A 26,326-nucleotide genomic window follows, 5' to 3' on the forward strand; every position below is an offset into this window, starting at 1 on the left:
TGTCAAATTAAAGCAAACCTTTCAGTCTGCACTGACATTAAATACAAAGCCCATATATGACTGCAAAATATGGCACCAACAACAACTCCTTTAAGAGTATTCAAGAGGTTTTAATCTTCTATTTAGGAAGTGCTAATACTATTTAGATTAAATATTACTTTGCCAAGCTAGTCTTTTAGCTTGAGTTTGTCAAGCTAAGCCTACAAACTATCTACTGCATGTACTTAAAAATGAAAATAATGAGTTCGGGGCTAGTGTTAATACATGCTAAATCTTAAGAACAAGTAAACTCTAGAGCCATTTGTATCACATACTATAGAACGCAAGGGATAAGGAGTGGACACAAGACAAGTAGTTTTTCATTTCTACCATATATCATGCAAAACTGAGCAGCTAAAAGTTGCTTTGAAGAAGCCTGCAATGCCCTTATAGAAGCGGAAAAAATAAGGCTATGAAGAGCAGAGCAGGGCCACTATAGGTCTAGCGCAGAGGACAGCACAGGGTGGGGAGGGTGTGGTTTACCTCATCCTCGGCATCTGACTCCGTTTCCTGGTTCCCAAGATGCATTGCAGGAACAGGGGGAGTAACATAATGGAAAGCAGGGGGAAAAGAAACAGGGGGTGAAAAAGGAGTGATTGACAGAAGCTCCAACTCAGAAGAGAGCCACTTAAGCAAAGGAAAAAGCAAAAACCAAAAAAAGAAAAACAGACCAAACAAAAAAAAAAAGAGCATAAAGCACCAACATTCAGCAGCAAAATGAAGCCACGAAAAGCCAGCCTGATAACTAAAAACCATTGCACACAAGCCCTCAGCCAAAAAGCATCCAAATCAAAAGGCGAGTAGGAACAAAATGAAACAGCCAATGACAAGAATCCACTGCAGATGTAACCGATATACACAGAGAGAAGCTTTAAACAGATAAAAGACACAGTGGCGGCAATTTGGCCAAAGTCTTTCTCTGTCTTTCATCTATCCGGGGCTGAAACTACCCTAACCATGAATATGGTTATGGATGTGACAACAGAGAATGGTGGGTGTATGCTACCTTACCTTTTTCACTGCGGGAAGCGTGATGTTCAGGTTGCACACGGCAGTTTGTGGAAGGCCTTTCGTGATCTTACATTCTTTCAGGAAAGTGAGACGACCACACGGCTCTTGACTGGGATCTCTGACCTACAGTGAGAAAATGGTTCTTTTTGAACTCCTTTCTTTTACAATGTGCCAGTTACTGCAGATTTACTTTAATATAAATATATATACTTTTTTTTTATCAGCACTAGGGTATTAGTGGTATATACTTTATTTGCCTTTATGCCTAGAAACTATCTACAAACAGGCCAAAATTGCCCATTTTTACCTTGTATTCACCTATAACACCTTATAAAGGAATCTTATCATTTTATTTTCACAAAAACACGTAATTAAATACACAAAATGTTCACATCCAATGGGAGGAGGAGTAGAAATGGGTATCAGGATAGTCCATGGTCTGTGGGAGAATCTCTTTTTGTGTCAACTGGTGCAAATTCATGTGAATTTTCCTCGATTTGCATCTTTGCATAGACTTTATAGAATAGAATAGAATAGAATAGAATAATCCTTTAATTGTCCCACAGGGGGAAATTTGGTTGTAACAGCAGCAAAAAGACACATATACAAACAAACAGTACACAGGACACAGAACAGAAACATACACAATTTTTCTTAAATATTTGTATGTAATTATATGTAATCAACATTTGGTCAATATACTTCCACCTGACCAAATTCTCATCTGTTATGGTGCTTTTATAAGAGGAAAAAAGGTTCACCAGTAGCCTTCCAGGATTGACCCCTGGAAGTCTAATGGATATGCCAACACTCAAGAAATTTTAACCAAACTCATGAAAGCTTATTCATAAATTCAGTAAAAAAAAAGATTTGTATTCACTATTCCTGGGTGTTTGGGCTTAGCTTCAACTTTCCAACAATTTTGTTTCTCAATTTTTATTTTTACATCTGCTTTTTATGAGTCAATCAGCCTCTGTTTGTGCCCTTTAAATCTCAGTGCTCATTTGTCATTCTGCTTTCAACTCTTTCATTCATGTGACCTCATCTCCACCTTATCATGGTCGCGTCACCTTTGTCCACCTGTCCACCTGCCTCGTCTACACCACCAATTGAAACCATGTCAGACAAAGTAGACAGCATAGTAGCATGTTACATCAGATGGAGGAAAAATGCTAAGAAATTGAGTGTAACATAAAAAATAGTCCAACTTTTCTGCTTTAGTACTGTTCATTTTTGTTACAGTGATGTGATAAAATAATTCACACATAGGTGTAGTTTTAACATTAATGATATGCAAAATGACACAAAAAGAATGATTCATTTAACGACTTTAGCTCGAGAATAGGAACTGCGTTTTGAATCTGAATAAGAGCAGTAAAGGCAGTAAACAACAATAGAACTAACTTAACCATTACTGCAGCTTTTACCCTGTATTTGGACTGCACTAAGTTTTTTGCCATATGGATTTATGAAGCCAACATTGTATTCTAGCCTAGCCAAAAGGTGCTGGTGGTGCTGGAGCACACGTTAAGGTACCTTGACGCAGAAAGGCAGACGGTTCTCCTTGAAGGCGTAGAAGTTAAGAACTAACTGCTGACCAGCTTTGGTCAGGGGCGCCAAGTTCCCATAACAATCCACATATATAGGCCTGCCCTCCAGAACCTGAATAAAACAAACAGCATTCATAGTCAACATAAAAATATAAAACAAATTTACAAGAATAGAGATAAAGAAATGTTTCTGTGATAAAGTTAAGGACACCAGGCAGAAACTTCCTAATGCTCAGCAGTGTCAAGCACTGAAACTGATTGCACGCTGTCAGACGTGTCAAAAACCTAATGCAGCAATAAATACAAATTTATTTTAGTTAACTAAGGAGTGCAAAATTAAATCTTATTTTCTCCCAGTTGATCAAACTATTAAATTCCTTCATTTCTTAACTTTATTTATTTTCTTTTATTCGATTATGTTGTCCTTATCACCACCCTCAGCAGCATTTCCATTTTCTTTCTAATTTTCCTAATGATCTAGACGTGTGTGTAGATCCAGAGCATTATAATAACCTCATAGAATAATTATAATGCTTTCACTAATAATCATTGATACGTTCCAAAAAGTCTAAATTTACAGATGACAAAATATTCCATAATAGATTAAACTGTACTATGAGTTATACTTGATAGGATTTGGGGAATAATGAAAGTAAAAGTAACATCAGTTGTATTTAATGTTGAGAAAAATACTTAAATAAACTGCACTTAACCCTCATACCTCTATGTCTTTGCTTCTGGCCACCTCCTCAAAATTCTCCTGCTGCTCCAGGGTTTTATCCACCTTGTCATCCGTCATACAGAAGCACCTCAGGCTGGACTCCACTGGGTCATTCATCTTAGCAAACACCACAAACTTGGCCATGTAGGGTACACAGATCAGCTCCCTGTAGAGCTGCGTGGCCAGGCCCACCGTCTCTGGTATCTGGTGGCAGTCTGCTAACCAGAACCTGCACAAGAAGCAAGTAAAGTGATCAGTGTTTAAGACAGATTAATATCTACATAAATATAAATGTATGACTTGAAAAATTGATCTCACCTGGCAGAAACATTAGTGGTGAAGGAGACGCAGTCATTAACAAAGGTGAGAGGAGTTGTGCCTGTGATGTCTTCCCACTGTGCTGGTGATGTACCACCTGGCAGATAATTATCCAGATAAAGTTTAGAAAAAATCAGGCTCTTCTTTATGTCTATTCCACTTTCAACTTGACATGCTTTAAGACATGTAAGATGCAAATGTTATTAAAGTACTGGATAATTACCTAAATGCTATTCATTCACTTTTCGTTAGAAAAATGTAAAATATGATGTTGATTTCAAAAGTTTAACATTTCACAGAAATGTTCATTCTCACTGTGAGTTTTACATTGCACTTATATTACTGAACAAGGCCCAAATATTAGATATGCAAAGCAGGTAAATTACTCATTTTGTTTGATTAAGTAACTCTACAACAACATACTAACTCCAAGAATATAACCAGACACATTAACATCCACCTTCTAGAAGAACTGTTGTTGCTTTAAAGACAAAAAGTGGTCACATTTAAATGCAACTCTTACACCTCTGTCGCACGTTTCTCTTGGGCTTTAAATTGAATAACACTTTGCACAACTGAAAATCACTGAGCTTTAACTTTGACAGATATCCCATCTGGTACTTGTTAAGAAAGCAGGCTGGCATAAAAGGGTTTGCACAAACATTTAATAAAAGTAAATCACTGTGTACATTCACACGGGCGCTCGGAGAGTCTTGTTTGCTCTAGCAGCCACCAACTAAACATCTACCATGGGTTGTTCATGGCTGAGATATTTCAGAGTTACAGTTAGCACAAGTGGCTTTGCTAGTTAGGTCAGAATTTAAAAGGGTGGTTGTCACCAAGTTTAAGCATTGTGTAGCATTTTCATGTTAAAAGTAGTAAGTAAGGAAGAAATGGACCTTACTTACTTAAAACAGGTCACAGACCAGAATTATTACACTAATTTTAATCGACAAGAATGTAAAGTAATGAAGCAATGTTACCATGTTTCTAAATGGAAATATCTAATTCAAACAACAAAGACACGATTTTGTGTAATAATTCTCATTAACAATAAAGACACATTATTTCAGGAGAAATGCTGACTGGCCCAAATGTTGTTACTTTCAAATATTTCTTCTCTTGGCATCTCAAAAGCACATATACCTGTGATGCTACAGAGAAGGCGCAGGGAGGGAGTATAGTCTCCTTTGTAGCCATTTGTAAGCCCCTCCCCTGAGAGGGGCGGGACTGGGATTGTCATGGTGATTGGTTTATGGAACTTCCTTCTTCTTGGCTCCACGGTAACAATGGGGCTGAAGGTTGCTCGATTACCAAGGATTTTCTTCACGGCCTCATCGGGTACCGGCTGAGCCTGGGATAGCAGAGCCGACAGGGAATGAGGATTTTGTTGTTTTATTTTTGTAGCCTTACTGTACATTTATAGTACTATGTGTGCTTTTGTCTATACATCATAAACTCTTGCAGTTAAACTGAAACAGCAAATGTTTACATCTCTCAAACTCACCTGCAATCCAACCTTGATTTTCTTGGTTAGTGCGCCCTCTGGAAAGGAAGCCTGAACCAATGGGACGCTGCGACTGCACAGAGTCCCGCCCTCTGGTCCCATCTGGTGCGTCTCTTGTCTGATACGAGACACTACTGCAAAGTATTGCGGGAAATCCTTGGTGATAATGCGGCAGATTCTCTTCCTCTCCAGCTCGTTGGGACTGTCCAGTTCTACAGGGAATGAAAAGAAATCAAATAAATGAAATGGGAAAAAAAAGGAAAAAACGACCTCATGGAGTAAACTTTAAAATCTTCAGTTATTTCACTGACTACAAACACAAGCGTACTCCCTCAGTATCACATTCTGTAATCACAAAAATGTGCACTTACAGACTTACAAACACTTACAGGCATTTTTCAGATTAAATCCCAGAATGATCTTAAAATCTTGAAATATTTGCCAATGTATGTTCGCTGTACTAGTAGTAGTCTGTGATCAAGCTCGTTTGATGTTTTATCTGATTTCTATGCAATTTAATCAGGTCATTTACTCCATGTGAATTATTTTTGGATTTCCTCCAAATTAAGCCAAGTATCTCATTATTCAGCACAGAAATCAACATGTTTGTCATACATATTTTACAAGCACTCCAATCAGCTTGAACCAGTTATCATCAGGGTGTTGCTTCAGTTTATTTCAGTGTTTGCTCATTAATGCGCCAACTTTTACCACAGCTTGCTCTAAAACAGAAACTGAAGTACTTGTGGTTTAGGTGTTTAGTGCTGCAGATGCTAGCATAGCAAAACAAAGTTAGAACACTTTTTTCACCTTCGTCCATGCCATTGAGGAGCTGATTGAGGTCGTCAGTCTTGCAGTCGTACAGATGCTCCTTCCAGGTTTCTCCGTTCTCACTGCGCAGCAGGATCAGCTCTCTCTCCTGGCCCCGCATCGAGCCAAAATGAGGGATCTCCACTATCACAGGCCTGGTAAGGTATATGTTGAGGAAATATCATTGTTTGACTTTTGACTTTGACTGATTGGCATGACAAGTAAGTATGTAAGCCAAAACGAAAGGTACCACTCTACCATTTGTCTTTAGGAGCTGGGGCTTTTTTTCTAAAATGGACTGACAGTTAAGTCATAGTAAAAATCTAAAGTAAGCACAAAAACCACACATTTCAGTAGTAACTTGAAATGTAAGGCTGATGATCAAATTTTCTCTAACTTGATGTAAAGGGGTTTCTTAAAAATCATGTAGGGCTATTGCAGTTCAAGGCACATAAGTGTTCTGAACTTTATACATCTCTGCTTCTGTCCAAACTCTTTCATGTTTGTTTTTTGTCAATTCACGATTTGATCCATAAAATAACACAAGATGCCTGGCTTCAGTCAGCTTTTCCATTCCTTAACCAACACCTGTTTGTGGGGAAATTGCACATTCATTTAGATTGCTGATTATAATCACTGATTTCAGATGCTTATGTTACAAATGTGATTCTTAGAACCTACTTAGGCAAAGTTCTTTTTTATGCTCAAAGTCATTCATGAATCAAATGACACAAGCCCTCAGGAAAGACGTTCCACATTTTTATAAATGAGGGCCTTTATCTGAGCAGCTGGGAGAGCAGACAGTGTAGTCCTCTCTTATAAGAATGGTGAGGGAAGTTTGTGCTAGATTAATTTAAATCTAAACCTGAAAGACAAATGATAACAGAGTTTTCAAATGACAACTCTTTAAGAAGATACTACGGTATTCATGGTATTCAAATAAAAATGTATTACCAAATTTACACAAAGTACAAAGAGTGGAGACACTGATCTTAATAACATACAGGTGTGATAACATACAGATGTGAATGAAATGTGGTTCTGCTGATGAGAGTGAAGCGTCATAATCACTGCGGCGGCCATGCTGCAGGGTCGATGGGACGTTCAGAGTGAATTTGCACGACTTGACGAGACAGATGATGTCATGATGTAATGAGGGGAGGGAGGAGAAAGCTGCACAGCCCTTACTTAAACAAGGCATGATAGCAACACAAGAGAGACAGATGAATATGCACTACTCTCAGAGTAGGCAGTAGAACTGAAGAGTAAGTTTAAAGTGAAGCTGTCTGAGTAAGTATATACATTAAAAATGAAATAAAAAAGGTTTTTTTTTGAATTTCCTGTTTTCTCAATCAAAGAAGAAAGAATTCACTTTCACAAATTTGAGCCAGCATTAGAGAAAAACTGAGCTAGTTGAAAGACACAAGGAGCAATTATTGCAGTCGCACCTCAGCGCACTGTAGGTACGATAAGTCACCTGTCCCAGAAAACTAACAGGACTGCTTCAATTTTGAGAAAAGGAAACTTTGAAAAAAATGTAAAGGTGAAATCATGTGCTTTAACTACTGTGCGTGGCTTCAATTTTACGTTCATGAAGCTCTATAATTCTGTGCTGATAAAAGCGCCAAAAAAAGCAATAAAATAAACAAGGAATACTAATAAAAACTAGGAGTATGATGGTGTCACAGCAAGAAAGTCCCAGGTTCAAAGCTGTTAGCACTTCTCGGGGAACTTTGCATGCTTTGTTTCTTGTGCCATAAAAGACAAAACATGCAAGGTTACTGCTGGCTATCATGGTCATCGGAAGAAAGAGTTTTTCTACATAGTAAAGTTGACTTGATACAAGTGGATACTATTGATCCACTGCTATTGGATACTGTCCCTGAAACCATGCAATACAGCTCCTTCACTAGGTTTGTATGCTTTTCATTATGACCATTCTTCATTTCCCTTTTTAGGGCTGATGAGTAATTTGCACTTTCTGGTGTATTTTCTTTGGTAAAGTCTTTCTTTTTATGGTAGATTACCTTCTATGTCTGCCTACCTCAGGGGATGTTGAAAAGGGGTTTTTCTTTAACATAGAAAGGATCCTGTGATCATCCACAAAACTTGTCTTCTCTGGATGTTCAGGCCTTTTATGCTGCCGAGCTCACTGTTTTTTGTTTTGGCAGCCCAAATTTGTCCTTTTTTACTTGCATATAAAGCTTCAAATGTCCCACTTGGATAAGACACCTGATTAATTTTTGAAGACATAAAACATGTATAGCACACAACTGTGCATTAAACTGGATTTAGTTCCCCCATGGTTGAAGTAATACTTTGATCAGGCCCTTTAACTAATCCTGAAAGTCTGGTTGGGTCTTCGTTTGGCTTCATTTGTTCATTGAGCTTAATTCAAATGTGCTGTTGGACATACAGAGTCAAAATTGAATGTTGAGGCACAGCTTTAGGATCTTAACCCTGCTCACATAAAAATGTCATCAGTATAACACTTTCTACCAAGAACTTTTGACATTAATTATATTAAATTATCGTGAGATGACATAAAACTGATAACAGTAGTCATGAGAAGCAGAATGATGCTTGGCTTCAGGGAAAAAAAAGGCTCATGCCCAACAAGCGCAGTCCAGTCCAAACAGCCAATCAAAACCTTTACATTCAGTGATGTCAGAGGCCCACTGAGAGCTTCTGAAATAAAAAAAAATAATATGATATATAAATGAAAGTGGCGGAAAATTAACTGTAATGGAGTTCACAGTTAAACTGTGTAGTTTTAGGAAGAATTTGCATGTAAAAGCTAATTTCTGCCTGTTAAGTCATTGAGGCTATTACTGGTTGACCCATCTTCCAACTATATCGATTATTTCTTCCCAAAACTACATGGCACCCATACTGATGCTGTAACCTATCAAATCAAAGTCAACAGAGATGGGTAAAATAAACCATCAGCATGAATCAGCCTCGGTCATGTTGTTTCCTTTGGGGAGGTGGGAAATACAGGAGAAAGGGGAGCAGGGAGGAGGGAAAGGGGTGCTATTTTTGGTTCCTACCCAATAAATCTAGTTCCTCTGGGTCCCAGCTGTAGCACGGGACTAACCAGGCTCTCGCCTTCATTAAGGGCTGGCAGCTTTCTGGGGAGATGTAGTTTACTGTGTCGGCAAAATAATGAAACACACATACACACAAAACACACACTCGCAAAGTCAGTAAAAGCACACACACACACCACCGACTTCTATTTCTGTATCAGTAATAAGCTCTTTTATCAGTAACAACATCTTATTTATTGTTTCAGGTACAATTAGTGGCATCAGCAATGGCAACAAGCGAGAGAGGCAATATTTGTTGCCTGTACATCACAGATTTCTTTACTTTAATCATATCTCATGAGTTATGCAGTAATAAGAGTAGCAGATGGGGCAATAATTAGAAATTTTCCAAGCAAAAATAGCAACGAATTCCTGGTGACAGCTTCTCAATGGGAACAAATGCTGCTACTTTCTGTTTTATAATACATGGAAATTAAACATTTCAGGCTCTTAAACTATATTGCACAAGTTGTTGCAGACCGCAACACAACCAAAGTTACTGTGAGAGTGCGAAATGAACTTGTTGCCTTCGAAAAGACATGGACCTGGTTAGTTACTGTCTTCAAAGCCACATTGGTGTGTCAAGACAGCAATAAAATGGCAATAAAGTGTAGCCAGCCCGCCATCGGTTTGCAATCGAATGAGGTCAAGCTGGCAATCACTGTGCATGCATTCTGTTTAGGATAACGCAATAATTAACTGTGAAAAACCAAAGGAAATTTCAAATCTGTTGCCTTTCGTTGCAAATCTGTTGCCGTCTACATACATAGAAATTCACATCGAATGCTTACATTCAGAGATCTACAACAAAAATCCTGAAATGTCTCCACAAATAGTTACACAGTTGTTGCAGAATTATAAATTAACTGCAAAATAAAAAACAAGTGCCCCCAATTTTCACATTTGTATAGAAATATAACCAGAATACAACCAGTTGGCAACCAGCTGAGTTCAGTCCCCTACTGCAAACAGACAAGCTGCAGAAGGCTGACTCAGATTGACTGCAACTTGTCGGCAATCTGTCAGCATTTCTAAATTATATCACAATTATTTGCAAATCTTCACCAATATGTCTGAGAGTGACTGCAGTCAGAGTGAGTCAGGCCGAAAAAGAAAATCATCACCAAGCAACCGCAGGTTTTAACACTAGTGTGACCAAGCTATTATTGACTCAGTACTGCCATGTGCACCATAAGGATTTAAAAAGCTTTTGTTTATGTAAATCCTCAACTCATTTAAAAGTGTTTAAAAACAGTTGCTAAGTTTACTCTTTTTTAAATTATTGATAAAGTTTCTGAGTTAATACAAATTGCAAGAAGAGGTTGGACTGTTAAAACTTGAACCGGGCTGTAGAGGACTGGTTTGGAAAACAATTCTGCTAGAAAAATCATAAGTCCAGTGGTATAATTGTGTGTTCGTCACTGATTCTGTGGACTAACCACAAGGCCCCCCAGACTTTAATTCAATCAATTTAATGCCCGTTTTCATTTTACATCTGTCTAATGAACTTGTGTACAACATCAGGTTTATGGAAAACCTACTCAGTTGGGACCCAGATGCACAGCTGTTATTTCCCTGCACTTTGGTGCCATTTTGTGGCTGTTATAACAACTGGAAAACACATCATGCAAACAAAGCTTCGACTGCCATAAATCAAATGGATTCAATTCTTTGTTGAACTTCCAAACATTTAGTTTTGAACTTATTACTGAACTCCAACCTGTGATCCTATTTGTGCGTTTGGCGTCATCCTAAACAAATATCTTGATATATGCTCTATTGAAATCCCATCATATTCAGCAGTATTCTTTCAGAATATTTGAGTTGTCTTGCAGTTTGGACCAAGATACACAGCTCTAAGCCGTCTTTATCAAACAGGCAGTCATTTTTTTAAAATCATATTAAAACTGTAACTGCTGAATTAAAAAAAAAAAACTCCTCACATGCAATACAGCTATACATTAAAACCAAATTATGCCAACATATTTACATTACAATATTTACTCTTAAACATGTTACAGTCATTACTAATGTTGCCTTTACTTTGCCAAAGGGGAAACACTGCTTACTTGAGGGTGAGCAGACTACAACAAAAAGACTTGTACTGCAAATATTACCCCTTAACATGCACATACACACATTCACACTTTCCAATATAAACGCAGGTGGCTGGAAATGGCAATGGCAAGAAGCAGAAGGAAGGAAATGTCAAGATACAGAACAAAGGTGCACAAAAATAAGCCGTTAAGCAACAGCAAAAACGATCTCAGCGATGTTTAAAAAGAAGGTCTTACCCAAGGAACTGCGCTCCTGCGGGACCGACCTCAACAAGTCTGCTGGCCAGGCCTTCTCCTTCCACCATCGGGGGAGGCGACGCCAATTTGTGCCTCTTCACTAGTCGACACGTGATCCGGGTGGGTGCTGTGCACTTTCTGGGTGGGATGATGATTCGCATGCCGTTGTGACGGCTTCCTCTCATGGAACCACCCCTGGCGTCGACCATGAAGCTGACCAGGAACCTGACGGAAAGTAAAAAGGTAGGAAGAGCCGGAAAAAGAGGGGGAGAGACGTAGAGTGACAGGAGAGAGAGAACAAGGGAAACGGAGTGTGCAAAGATAAGAGGTAAAACAAAGTGAAGAGAAAAAGAGATAACCAGAGAGGGCAAGTAAAGGGTAAAGAAAAGAAATGGAATAAGAAGAAAAACAAATGTTGGTTTATCAGCTGTACTGATGACGAGAGAGGAGCTTTAGTCGAGGTCCCATGCTGTGATCTTCAAAACACTGACAAAGTAAGTGTGAGTAAAAGGGAGAAAGAGAGGTGAACAAAGAAGAAAAAACAAAAATGTACGGAGGTTTCTGTGCTGGCTATGACTGAAGTTGAAAAAATAAAATAAGAACAAAAACAGCTTTGGCACGTAGATGTCGCAAATTTGGTAAATCCATTTACAGAAAGTGAATGTTTTTGAATTAAAATGTAAAAACTAGTCGATTCCATAGGATTTTAGATTAAATGTTTTATTGGGGTTTTTTTGGAGATGATATATAAATTTGACAGCCAGGACACCAACACAGGAACCTCCAGTGTGTCTTGCCTTTTTACCCACATTAGAAGGTAGTGTACCTCTGTGTGCAGCTCATTTAACTCAAACAACGAACTTATAAGTCACACACACAGACGCACACCATGCAATACTGTAACTAAAATGTGGTGTTAGTTTTTATGTTATTTAACAAACAGCACATGAATTGTTGCTTTAAAAATATGCTTGAAGGGGATCTGTTATGCGCTTCCTTATTTTCTGTCATACATACACTCTAACTGTCATCTATACTCATGTTAAACATAGCCAAAGTTTCAAGAAACGTTTCAGTCAGTTTTTTCTACTCTTGGCTCTGCATGATGCCATAAAGAGGGGCGTGTATGTGAATAAAGCCCCGCCCACCTGCTGTTAAAATCCCCTGCTAACAAGGGGCAGCCAATCAAAGAGAGAATGCTTAAAGGGAGAGAGAGAGATTCCACAGAGAGCCAGTGTAAGATTCATGCAAAACTATTCTAGCAGAGTCCAAGAATAAAATACTGAGCTGGGTTCACTGTCACATTATAAACCAAACTGACGCTTTTACTGAGTTTCAGTTTTAACATTTTGATCTAGAATGACATATCTGCCATGTTTTTACTGACTATTTAAAGCTAATCCTGTGATTGTCAAGACAGTAGAGGCTTGCTGCTGGAGAATGCAAAAACCATAACACATGGCTAAAGCCTATGTCAGCAACATTAAATTTAAAAGTCACATTTGGTCAGATCTGGCAACACAGACTCTTTCAGATCAGTTAGAAACTCAAAGATTTTCTCCTAACAAACAGGAAAGAATAAATACAGGGATAACAGTCCGAAACACTTTACGTCAAGTCTGTAACAACACAGGGTGAGAACAGCAAACACAGATGTTATGAGTGAATATAAAGGGGAAGGTGCAATGTCATCGGGAAATAAAATTAAATAAAAAAAGGTAGTGGTGGTGATAAAAAGAAGGCAACCAATCACAGTCAATCACCTGCTGTCGTACTGCGGGAGCGGAGAGGAAAAACTGCAGGATGGACGACAAAGCAACGGAGGAGTGACAGGTCAACCACAGAGCTTTGTAATCGGAAATACAGCTGAGAAGATCATTATTAATGAACCCCAAGTTAAAGGAAGAATTTGAGGGAAAACTGTGGGAAATGGGAAATAGTCTTAATTGCTGTTTTGTGGAGATATAGATGAGGAGATTGTCTTCTTTATTCGTTAAACAGCCAGCAGCCAATTACATCACACAGGCAAAAGAACTGTATTTTTGTCTTTATACGGCTTTAACATAGGTGATATAACATGTTGATAATCAAGCTTTAGAGCTGCCTGTAGGTGGATTTTCCACTGGACAGAGCCAGTGTAGCAGTTTCCTTCTCTCCCATCTTTGCACTAATCTAAAGATAACCAACTGCTGGCAGTGGCTTAATTTTTTCCCCCAGTCTTCTTCTCTAAATCCACCCTTGAAAGGCAAATTTCCACCATTCCCAAACATGTCAAATAAAACTTTGTTTAAAATATAGCTTTATCTTCCTTTACTTAAGTAACAGATAGAATTTAAGTAATCCTAACTTAACAGTTTATGCCTGAAGTGTCCAGCTGTACACTGCCTGGCCAAAAACACTCACCACCTGCGTTTAACTAAGCAAATACGTAAGAGTCTCCCATAATATGTTTAGATTGGAAACAGGTTAATTATCTCTAATTGATGCAGTGAGTAGCTTCTCATTTCTCATGCAAACACATTGTAAGATGTGTTTCAGAAGAGTCAAACAAACTGTAGTCTTATCAGTGAGGCTAATCAGAATTAAAGGCTTCAGTTTGATAAGGAGTATAAAGACTGGACTCTGTAAATAAATCTACGTGGTAAATGTGGACAGGATGAGTCCAGTTTACCCTGCTCCAGAGTGATGGGGGCCTCAGGCACCAGGAGTAGTTGATGAAGCGATGTACCCATCATGCCTTGTGCTTGCTGTGTTATAATCTAGGGTTGCTTTAGTTGGTGATATCTGGTTTAATGTATGTTATATACCCCAGAAATGAGGTCAGGTGAATACCTTTATATACTGAATGACCAGATTTTTTGAACAGTGCATTGTTTCTTCTCTGGTGGCATATTCTAAGATGACAAATTGTAAAAGAGTGGTTCAGTCCAGGCTTTAACCTTAGAATCTTGGGATGTGCTTTACGCAGTGGTCTGACTAAACAAGACGAAGTTTTGATAAAAAATTAATGCAACTGTAATTTTTTTTTTTTGGGCCAGGCAGTGTACGTAACTTTCAAACGAGTCCCTTAACGGGCAATTAACCAAGAGGTCAAGATTACCTGTTACAGCTGCAAGAGCCAATGAGTTATGTGACCTTCAAATCAAGGTGAGGAGAGGCCAACTTTCCAGCTTTACTTTGTTGTGACTAAAAGTTTATTTTTAACAGCAGTTTTAAAGAGTTTCTAGTTTCACCTGTTTGTTATTAATGTTTGATTTTTTTTAATTACATAAATCCTCGAAGTATTAGCTTTAAAGATTCAAAACGGGTGAAGAAAATATGCTGCATCTATGAGCTGCCTTGTCAGAGGGAAAGAAAATGAGACTCAGCAAGAAGAACAGACAGAAAACACATAATAAGCAGAAGGAGATGATGACAGTCACTTCATCCTTTCCTCTAAAGGGTATAAAACTAGTAAGCCGTTTTCCTTCCTCTCCTTCCACCTTTTCACTCCATCTTTGTGATTAGGTCAGACAGAAGAGTAGATATTTTCCCTTTTTACTCCCCCCACTCTTTCCTCCTGTTCTTATCCATTCACATTTTCAAACATGCTTACCCGGAATGTATTGGTGAAGACACTAGGTTGACATTATCCAGTGCATCAGCAGTCCAGCTGTACCTCCTCAGAGAGTCGCTGTCAAAGTCCTTAGCCGCTGCCAAATGCTGTGGAGAAGACAACAGAGTCAGTGCAATTCACGAGTGTGTGAAAATCTCAACTAACTTCTCCTTTTAATGTAAAGACTTGTGTCTTTACATTTGCTTTTGCACATGCAAGGCTAATAGTGTGGAGGCTACAGATTTTTCAATATTCCCTATTTAATGTCAAAGTTTAGAGGGGGATCACTAGTTTTGTAGATATTTCTTGCAAATTTATGAATGAGTCATAAAATCATTTCTTCACGAGAAAGACAGCAGCAGATGTCGCTTAGCGTGAAAAACAAATCTGGAGATGTTACATTTCATTAGAACACAAGCTGTCAAAAACATCTTGATGACATTCAAAACGAAGCTCAGAGTAAAATGCAAATGAAAAATCACCACATTAAGGATCGAAAGAAAAAACAGACATCAGATGGGAGAAAACAGGCGACTAAAAATGTTTACAGACAGACAGATGCACTGACACCAGGCCTGTTGTGTCATCAGTCTGAGGATGCTCTTGAAAGATTCAGATTCACTATTTATACTCCAGATGTGCACCAATATGACATGTCAAGTTGAAGACCACGCTTCAAACAGAAAATTAAAGCTAAAATTTTAGAGTACTTCTGAAAACTCGCTCACATTTAATGAGGAAAAAATACTTGGAATATTATATTAATCTCCAAATTGCTACGGAAAAACGGGGAGTGACAAAGACACAAAGTTTGGTTTTACTTATCCAAGGCACATGGATAAGTAAAAACAGGGAGGCTACTCTACTAAAACACTGTAAATACAAGCAGTAAGGTAACAAATGAATCCAACTGATGAAATAAGTGATATAAAAAAAAGAAAAGTTAACAATGCTTTACACAACTAAATGATACCAACATGTGGAAACCCACTGACACGAAGAGTGCATAATGACTTCTACATCTACCTTATTGTGCTGCTCTACAATGAAAGACTTTTCCTTACGAAGCATCTGGAGCAGCGTTAGAGGAAACAAGTGGTTATTCAATAACTAGTACATCTTTACTCTCCAGTTACACAATCATATGTCCCGGTGTCATAAATTTGCAGATAGTCTCAGATGTAGTTTTTTTTTAAATTTCAGTTAAATAGACCCCACAGAGTTTTTGACCACTCTTTGTGCAAAGGAGCAAAGTTTTTAATTCAGAGTTAAACCATTTTATCCACTTCTGGGTCCAAATGCCCCTTCAGCTTGCAAAAGCAATGAAATATAAAAGAACCACTCAGAGTTTCAAACAAAAGTCCAAATTCTTTTTATCTAATAAAATTATCTGGATTTTTGTGTAAATCTAGTAAAATGGTCAGTTGTGTTACAGTCAAGCATTAACTAAAAAATAAAGGTTTGAAGAGGTTGAGTGGTGTTCAGTGGGATTTTTAAATCGACTGGAGGAGGATAGATAACCTTGACGAGAGAAACTCCACTGATATTATAAATGATGGAAAAGGCGTAGGCCTGTTGTGTCAGCTACATTAGAGGCTCTACACAGATTCAATGCAGAGTTACATTATGCAATAGCAACAAGATAGCTAGATAGCTAGCTGACATATAAAGATTATGTACCATGTTCTGGCTGAAGTAATTCCCAAAGAAAAGAAAAGAGAAAAGCAAAACTGTTTAGCAGTTTTCAGCATGTTTCAGCTTTTTTGTGGATAGCAAACCAAGTAGTTCAAAGAGTCATGTTTGGTGCCAATTTTACATTTTAAGACACAGAGATGCACATTTGCCACTGCTTATGCAAGAAAGACTTTACCTGTCACTTCACAGGCAAACATAATCTTTATCCGCGCTATCATTGAACTCATGGGGTATTCTATAAACAAGTTTTACTTGACTTCTTCGCAACCTTAAATGCTATTTTCTTGCATCTTTCAAGTAAGTGGGGCATCACAATAATCCCTCTTAGATAGCAGCAGGTAGCACTAATCTCATTTCCTCTTTCAGTAAATTGTAACTGGATTGATCGTCTTTATGTCAGTGGCAACTCAAGTGTAAGAGGATTGGTGTATTGCATAGCCTCTGGCACAGCACCAAGACACCTCGGTACATTTGGAGACAGAAGTGTGTCACTTGTAAAGTTAATGACCAGCAGATTACCGGCTGAGAGAATTAAACTAAGGGAGCAGCCAGCAAGAGGTATAAAGCATAGCATGAGCAGCTTCAAACGGGGCCTGTAATGCTGATTTTTTGCTCCCACTAGAATAGCTTTGCATGATTTGCAATTCATAATAATCCTTATTTATATGAGCAGCCTCTCACTTCATCCAAAATCTGAAACAAGCTGATTCAGAGCCCATCACCCTTCCTTTAAGCCAACTTTCTTGTGATTGGCTGCTCCTCGCAAACAAAAGATTTGAACAGCAGCTGGATGTGACTTTTATGTGTGATGTCCATATTAGGGACTGTGTGAAACTGAGAGTTTAGAGCAGTCTTAAGTCTGAGCTTATCTGGATTATTTGTAAATACACTGACCTCATTGTTTGACACGTTGGCCCTGGTTATGTTGAAGATTAAACATTGTAACATGATTCATATGACAGGAAATAAGAAAAAGCACAATAGGTCCACTTTTAAGACCCGAAGGTCCAGTCAGTGTACGTACCATCTCCTTACTCGGCGCCAGTATCTCCTCTATCATCATGCTGTCCCGTGTAAACGAGCTCCGGTTCAGCATGTTGGACCTATCAGAACTGAAGGAACGAAGGCTTGGTGTGGTTGTCGTAGTAGATTACCAAGACAACAGTCACAGTGATGGAAAGGGGAGGTGAGGAAGAGGAGGAGGAGGAGGTGGTGGTGGTGGTAGGGGGAGCAGAGGGTAAAGGGGTATGAAAGTGAACAGAAAAAAACAAACAAAAAAAACAAACACAAACACATTAAATGCATGCAGCTTCCAGGAACCTGACTGTATGGCACCAGTGACAACAACAACCACAAGAAAACATTTTAAAAGTTAAGAGAAATGACTGATGTGTAACTTCGCTGAAGTGATAAAAAAAATCTAAATAAAAAAATTCAGATGCAGATGAGATTGTACTTCTGGGGCGATCAGTGTACAGTAAAAGAAACAAAACACATGTTCCATCTACACCTGTTCTTACACTTCCTGCATTTTTAGCCTCTTCACTTTGATCCCATGCTGCACACAGAATAAAGCACCATAAGCCTGAGTAAAGCAGGATAGCGTGTAAAATGAAGGCAGGTTGCTACACGATGGACGACAGATGCTGGTGGAGAGGGGAGCTGGTATTTACCCATCATAATGACAACTTTGGTGATAATTAGCTGGCGCTATTTTGACTCCTCATGTCTTTGTATACATCTGTCAGCTTGTGCAGGCTGTAATGTTGTTTGTGATGGGAGCTTTGAGACAAACTTTTATGAGGCAAATAAAGAGCATTCCTGAGCAATGACATGATGAATGTTTGCCTGCAACATCCCAACAGCAATTACATCAGTGCCATTAGCTTTATGCAAGTAAACTGATGTGAACCAATTAACTATCAATGGCAGGAAGTGCTCTACAGCACAACTCTAAATTCTAAAATCACAAGGCTGTGGAAACCAAGAGCAGATGTGGCTGCAACAGATTTATTTTTTTATACAATTATCCAAAGATTTTACATTTATAGCTGGGAGTCCTTTTTCCATTCATTCCATTCAATTGATTTGTGTCTCCAGGAATCAAAAGTTATGTCCTCAACATAAATTATTCCTGAAGAAGAAAAAAATGTTTTATTTCAAATTGGTGGAATAATTTCGGGGAGATAAATGTATATTGCATGAAACTGTATACTGGTTAAACTAAAGGAAACTGCAGAACAAAAATGTTTAATGATCTTAATGAGGGCATAATTAGCAATCTTGATTTTCTATAAAAAAAGCCAAAGATATGATCTAAAAAAAGACTAGATGATATCTGACTTTTGTTACAGCCCGTAGTTAAAGTCAGACTTGTGTTGTGAAGCGATTCAGTACTGAAAGAGTTTCACTTGTCCTGTCCAAACAACAATCTAAATAACATTAAATTCATTTGTACAGCTCCAACTTAAAATTTGAATACTTTTACAAGTAATTCTGCTTCTAGCAATTTCTCATTAATGTTGCTCTGGGACTATCACTGCAACTGACCAAATGTATGCAGTCACAGCTTTGGAAATCAGGAAAAATAACTATAACAACTATAGTTACTACAGTAATAACAACTATTATAATAAAGTGCTACTCAACCTGTTTGCAGGGATTTATTTATTTGGGTTTGTTTGTTTTTTCAGCTGTGTCTCTGTGACATCAACCACAGAGGTGAAGTCCCAGAGATCTGCAAGAATCATTTTTTTCACCTTCGCCAGGTTGATGGTTTAAAATTGGACCTGATAAGCCAGGGGCGAAGGGGATTTAAGGGGAGATCTAACTATGACACAGAATTGATTAACAGCACGTTAATATATCTTTAGATGATAGATAATCCTCCTTCTCTCATTCTGATAATGGTCATAATGCTATGATAATAATTTTATATGTTATTCAGCAGGCTTGAAACTAGCAGCTGAGCCCATAAAATCAGCAGGAAAGTGTTTACTGAGGTCGGAAAAATGGACGTGAATGCTGGCTTTAGACAGACCTCGATACAACAAAAGGATTTTTCCAAAGATTTTTTTCCTTTTCTTCTTTTACAGACTATGCTTGCAATGTTATGAGATCACAAAAATGTCACTTGGCATGGATTTGTTTCTTCCACAATAACATTGCAATTTCACATTGTGATATTTGTTACGATGTAACTACTTATCCACATGAAATCACATTTGATATCTTTATTACAGAGTATACAGTATATATTCTCTGAACGTACAGAGGAATAAACTATTTGAGCCTAAACTGATGAAGGCAATAGCATCCTCATTGCCTACAGATATCAGTTCAGGTCCCTGGAAGCTCGATGGAGTACTTCACACAGAAATCAAAATGATGCAAAGCTCCACCTTTGTGGAAAACCCACAAAGACCAAGATACAATCAAACATAAAAATAAACACCACTATTCTCTATAACCAGCTGAGCGCTTATTAACTGAAAGTAAGAAATCAGACAGAGATCACACAGGTGAACCACAGCAAACACACAGTGCCACAGAGTTAACAAAACTGGTCAAGATCATTGAGTTAGTAGTCAAATGTGTTAAACAAATATGGTCAATATGCATTACATTGAACCACAGAGTCATGATACTGATAGCAACTGGGGTTTAAGGGAGTGGGGAAGGGGTGAGATGGGGGAGGTATAGCGAGGCCTCTTCATGCCTTGAGTCTTACCTGACTTTCGGACTAACGTTAAAAACGGACATGAGGAGAGAATAAAACATCATGAACAAACAGAGGAGTGGACAGAAAAACGAGAAGCCAGAGCACAGATGCAGGTTGGTACAATGATGACAAATGGCTGACTGCCTAACCAGCTGCCTGAAACTTTGTGCATGAGGGAGGAGTTGCAAATAGGGAGGTAGTCCAGCTCTGAGATCTGAATGACCCTTAATCTCTGAGGCCACTATTCTCATCAGTTAGCTATGGTTTGCCTGCTTTTTGTTGCTCTGCTGGTATGAAGCACTTAGTTTTATTTGAGTTTTATCTGTTGTAGCTATAAAAAAAGGGGAGAACAAAAAGACTGAAACCAAATAGCCCGTGTTTCAGACCATGGAACCAAATCACGTGTTTGTAAAACTCCAAACATTCTAGAGCTGAGATGAACTGCACACGGATGATAATTCTCCATTTCATCACATTGAATAAGACTTTAAATCTGATCTATTCTTACAACGAACTTCCACTATTTTCGTTGTACATGTAAAATGACAATAAAAGGCTATTTTATTCTATTCTTTCTAACAAAAAAAGATTGCTAAGTTGAAATTGGGGATCAGAATTTGTATTACATGAACCTCTAGTATCATAAATTATACATGATACTCATGTTCTGTGGTTAATAATATTATGAGGAAAACCTGGAAGGCACTTTCTAAAACTTTTTTATTTTTATAGCTTTTTTATTAAAATTAATTATCTTCTAGATGGACTGCACTGGAAGTTATTTGAACCAATTACTGCAGGAGAAACCAGTTTGTTAAACTACCTCTAAGCTAGATTGGTCAAACACACACGCACACACACGCACGCACAGACATCACCCCTCAAACAGTGTGTGTTGATCTAACCCAGCACTCAAGGCCATGCAATCGAACGTGCTTCTAATTTCCTGTGGCTCAGCGTGCATGTGTGTCACGCTTCAGATATTCAATAACCCCTCCCTCTTCAGCCAGTTGCACAAGTGTCAATATTTTCATACAAGCATAATGTTCAGCAGCTGCAGGGTGCAAACTGTAACCTCTGGGTGTGTTTGTGTGTGTGACATATAGGGATCAGAATAATGGAAAGCTACATTGTTATTTAAAATCTTCTGACATACAAATAAGATCATATACAACTTAAAAACCTGCATCTCTGTGAGTTTATCCATTTTCCGTGTGCAAACTGTATTTTTAGATCATGAGGTATCACAAGATTTCTTGTGCTGTTAAAAGGAGTAGTTCATGAACCCTGTTCTGATTAACACTGCAGTATCTAGTCAAGCAGTAACTGTGTCTGAAAAAGACCCATTAAATAAAAATAAATTGCACTACAAAAGTAGAGATGACCACAAATGAAAACAAGCACGTGCCCAACTATTTTTCCAAAAAATCCACAAACTCGTTTGAACGAGCAGTTTCTTGTTTTGTACTTTAGAGATTTTATTTTACAGCCACTTGACCTGTGCTACGCCCATGTTTTTTCTTTTAGGTCTTGGCTGAACAAGTTCCACAGCACACGTTATCTGCACATCTTTGTAAAATATGTGGTATGAGAAGATTGGTGACGTAGTGATAGCTTGCAGCCACCTGACTGCTTGCAAGGAAGCTCTGTTTAAATCAATAAAGGGTTAATCAAGGGGCTAAGTCGGTCAGGTTGGTAATCGCTTTCTTCACAAGATATTTTCACCTTTAACTAGTCTTTAAACCTTCATTCTTTTGCAAATACTATTTGTCTGTTCCCATGTCAGATATTAGGCTGTATAAAGAGACAACGGTGATTCTGCCTGACACACTGAGTTGTCTAAATCGCAACATAGCTACACCCTTTATCATCTATTTTATTCTAAATGCCACCATCACCAAGTTAATAGACCTAAACTGCCAGATGAGACCATAAAATCATCACAAAAAGGTTGAGTGAGGTAATTAAGGTCAGAATAGTTGGCTTCACATTTTAAACCCAGAAGCTATGCCTGGATCTATAAGAGTCGTGGATCTATAAATACTGCTCCTGGGAAAATGTTGAAACAAAACTACAGCCGTGGTAAAAAATAAATAAATAAATTTTTTTGCCATGGAAATGTAAAATTTTTGGAAACCTCTACATTTCTCACAGTCTTTATGGCAGCTACAATGTTATGTATGTCATAACAACTGATGTTATAATGCTACATGTAGAAAACATACAAAAGCTAGGAGCAGACACAGCACAAACGCAAATTGCTGCATGTTATAGCATGTTACCTCTGAGATCGTGCACCAATGCTGAAGCCCATGTAGCCATCCTGAGGGAGTGAGTCGTCGCCCAGTTCCCGCAGATCCTGGGGGGCCATATATTTGTCCGTGTCCCCCGTCATCGCATCGTCACCTGGTGGTTTAAAACACAGAGGGAGTTAACTTTACAAAAAAGGTTCTGCATACATTTTTACTCTCGTCTGCAGCAGGTAATGCCAAAACTTTAAGGTCGCAGTCTCTTCAATCAATAACTGCTTTCTGGGTTAGATCTTTAACACAAATCTGTGGTGCCCAGTCAGTTGGCCTTGTTTTTTATCATTCATGCAGACCAAAACACAAACACACACACATACACACACACACATACACACGGGCTCTTTTAGACAAATCAATGCAGCTTCTGCCTACAGGCTGTTTTCCAGTCCAGTTTTGGTTCAACAAACACAAACAAAAGTCCTGCTGTCACTGAAAGCTTTTTGTCTCTGTCTCCTGGTGACAAAGAAATGGTTAACAGTAACAAGTAAAGCTTGGAAACAGCAAATAATTCCACTATCAGGGCTTACAAAACTAACTTTTATATCAAAATAAAGGTAAACTCAGAGTTTTTCAGCAGGTTTAACTGACCACAAGATGAAAATGCTTTCTCTACAGCCGAGCCCCAGGACATCATTGCAAGTATGTAGCAAAGAAGTGAATAGAAACATACGTTACAGGTGTCGCAAGAAAACAGGTAGGAGCATGCTATTCCCCTCAGAGGTACAGTAGTTCCTATCCTACTGATGAACCTGTGACTGCAGTTAAAAAAGCGAGGGGAGGAGAGCAAGTGCATGCAGGCAGAAAAATGAGGGGAAAGAAAAGGAAGGCATTCCAGCAACCACAAAGCAACAGAGACCCTCCCTCTCCTTCTCGTGTCCCCTCACCCCCTGCTGGTACAGCACCCCTCCCCCTAAACTTTCGCTCTCTTTCTTGCACACACACATATTCACAAACATTTTACAGACCCCATCTGGCCACATTCCAACCCATTCTCCGGGAACCCTTCTCATTTCAGCTTCAACATGAGCAGAAACCCCCTCCTCAGTTAGCCATAAACTCACCTCCTGCTTTAAAGCACTTCATTCAGCCACAAGTCCAGTTTGGAGGATTTCGCCCTGAACTAACTTTTCCTCGACTTGTAACCTCCCTTTAGCTCTCTGTCGCTCTCTCCTGCACACACTGTCTATCTTTCTTTCACAGCCCGGCACTCACACAAACAGATCGGCTTTCTCCCGCCTACCCACCCCACTCCAGGATTATCCAGTGTGTGTGTGTGTGTGTGTGTGTGTGTGAGTTTCCGAACAGACACCTAGAGCTCACTGCAGGACAGAAATAGTAAGTGGGTGTGTGACTCAGACTTAGCCGTCTAACACTGAAACTGGATGTACAGGAGAACATAGAGTGGAATGTACAAACTCTGATTTCCTTAACTTCCAGTTCTCAATCTTGTGATTTCTATTTGTGCACTGGTTTGTTTACATATCATATTGTATGTCTCTTGAATTTCCAAAGTACTGCTGACTCTGTCTGCCCCCCCTTTTTTATCTCTCTTGCTTCTCCATGTAAATTCTTTGGTGTCAGTCACAAATGACCTCACTCGTTCAGCTGCTTTGCACGTCAGAAAGTTGTAATTTTGCCACTTCTTTCCTGAATCGGATATTATGCAAATATCTAATAAAGAACTGGAACTTGCAGCTTGGTAGAAAATTGAAAAGCCAGTCCAGCAAAATGTGCTGATAATAATGCAGTGGTTCTAGACTGCATTATGGGCAGAGTGAGCTTTGGTGACCTGTGCCAAATTTAGCTTAAGATTCTAACAATGTGACTTCTGCCACAACCCACATCAAAACAAAGGATGAAACAATGCAGATTATACCGGTTGGCACTGACACCGAAGCATCTATAGAGAGACACGAGGGAAATACAGGCATGTATTTATCTGTGCAACAAACCGATGTTGTACATTGTCATGGATAATGCAAATTGTTCATATGTCTACACACTTTTTTAGATTCTAGTCAACATACCAATACTCAGTGTATCTGCAGTAGTTGCAATTCAACATGTTATTTTCATGAACATGTTTTCTTTTTACATTATCCCATTATTTTTCAAAGGATTCTGCTGACATGCCTGTTTGCACCTCTATGGACTGCACTGTTAATTTTCAAGAGGACAGTCTACTGTTTTAAAAACATCATCTTTTTTTTTATTTTACCTCCAACCTTCCTGTCTTTTTTTGTAAGTGTTATATTATCCACAAGGCTGACAGTCAGTGTTCTGGCTAGAGCCTGATGGATTTTTAAGATCAATACTGACACAGATTTTATCATATCATTTTGTAAAAGCCAGTATTCTGATATATCAGCCCTTTTTTTATTCAGCTACAAAACATAAACAGATATTGCTCTGCTATATGTACATTAATTGAAGGGCATTTCTCTAGTCTTTACTTTTTAAATGTTCATTTATCAGCCAGTTTAAATGTTGGTACAGAAAGACCAGTAAATAGCTAATGCTGGCCAATAATACCGGCCCACTGATACACGAACGCCTGATTCTTGAACCTCCAAATTAATTCAATTTCAAATTTGCATTTTCTGCCTGTAATAGACGTGGAAGGGTTCATTTGAGGTAACATTTAGGCAGTAAACAGAACCTGACTTTGGAAACTCACTGGAGAATGTTTTCAAACTTTAGGGCTCTTGGGTATTAAGAAAAGCATCAAGTTTTTGTAATGCATTTTAAAGCCAAGAAGCAAATCTGTTCATGCTGACCATTTATGTGCCACATGTCCAAACACTTTCTATCTAAGGCTGTATTAAAAACTTGAAGCCCCCAGATAATTAAATATCGAGGGTTAGTAAACGTGCCGGAGGCGCACACAGAACTTTCCAAAACCACAAAACACCTTTCACATAGTGGCTTTCACCCATATTGAAAAGTTGATAACAACTTTATGGTAACCACCTAATAAGACTTCACAATAAAAAAAACAAGTATATTTAAAAACAGTTGAAAAGCTACTTCTTGTTTGTTGATTCCAGCTGTTTATGTAAGTTTTCTTTTGAGTTTACTACATACTTGAAGTACTAGAAAGCCACAATCTGTTTGCAAGCTTCTCCAAAGCATGAGAGCTGCACACACACTTGTAGCTCACTTCAGGGGCGATTTATAACCTGCAGTTTGGTAAAAGTTTGAGTCTTTTTTTTCTAAAGTTTACTAAAGACTGCTTGGATGGCTTCCCATAATTACTTGTCGTAGCCTTCTCAAATTCTCAAAGGTACTATAAAGAAAACAGCTGTAAAGGAAACTCTGATCTCATGAGTACCTAAAAACTCGGAAACACTGACTCTTTCTGTTACTGTTCTGGGAACATTTGAGTGAAACTGGGAGGAGATCAATAATGCAAGTGACTCATCACAATGACAGAATGCCATCCCCTGAATACAGTGATAACACCAGCATTGTTGGTCAGCCCATGTCTGAAAGAAGGTTATCTTATTTGAAGCCTATTAATCAGTTCTATTACATAAATGAACAGGTTGTCCTACTTAAATGACAGGTTGCTATATTTAGCTATATTTACAATGTGAATCGGCAAAACTTCAGACAGGAATAAAGGGCCAAAGATGGAAAAAAGACATTAAAATCAGTCACTACATTG

General features: G+C 38.5%; 1 protein-coding gene across 16 annotated transcripts in view; it reads right to left on the reverse strand.

Moving 5' to 3' along the window:
* ank3b (ankyrin 3b) overlaps nucleotides 1–26,326 on the reverse strand; it is a 178,108-nt gene that overhangs the window by 27,194 nt on the left and 124,588 nt on the right. For 4 of the 16 annotated variants that reach the window (XM_063482630.1, XM_063482621.1, XM_063482618.1 and 1 more), the window contains 14 exons: nucleotides 22,633–22,756; nucleotides 17,654–17,756; nucleotides 15,961–16,005; nucleotides 14,935–15,041; nucleotides 13,103–13,135; nucleotides 11,340–11,564; nucleotides 5,957–6,111; nucleotides 5,147–5,358; nucleotides 4,786–4,993; nucleotides 3,640–3,736; nucleotides 3,322–3,550; nucleotides 2,587–2,712; nucleotides 1,051–1,173; nucleotides 523–549 (listed from right to left, as the gene is read on the reverse strand). In XM_063482630.1, the coding sequence (XP_063338700.1) occupies nucleotides 523–549; nucleotides 1,051–1,173; nucleotides 2,587–2,712; nucleotides 3,322–3,550; nucleotides 3,640–3,736; nucleotides 4,786–4,993; nucleotides 5,147–5,358; nucleotides 5,957–6,111; nucleotides 11,340–11,564; nucleotides 13,103–13,135; nucleotides 14,935–15,041; nucleotides 15,961–16,005; nucleotides 17,654–17,756; nucleotides 22,633–22,756 (1,814 nt within the window). The remainder of the gene's footprint in view (nucleotides 1–522; nucleotides 550–1,050; nucleotides 1,174–2,586; nucleotides 2,713–3,321; nucleotides 3,551–3,639; nucleotides 3,737–4,785; nucleotides 4,994–5,146; nucleotides 5,359–5,956; nucleotides 6,112–11,339; nucleotides 11,565–13,102; nucleotides 13,136–14,934; nucleotides 15,042–15,960; nucleotides 16,006–17,653; nucleotides 17,757–22,632; nucleotides 22,757–26,326) is intronic. The other 12 variants (XM_065471627.1, XM_063482634.1, XM_063482632.1 and 9 more) reach the window with 9 other exon arrangements.

Source organism: Pelmatolapia mariae, linkage group LG8 (genome assembly GCF_036321145.2).
Source record: "Pelmatolapia mariae isolate MD_Pm_ZW linkage group LG8, Pm_UMD_F_2, whole genome shotgun sequence".
NCBI lineage: Eukaryota > Metazoa > Chordata > Actinopteri > Cichliformes > Cichlidae > Pelmatolapia > Pelmatolapia mariae.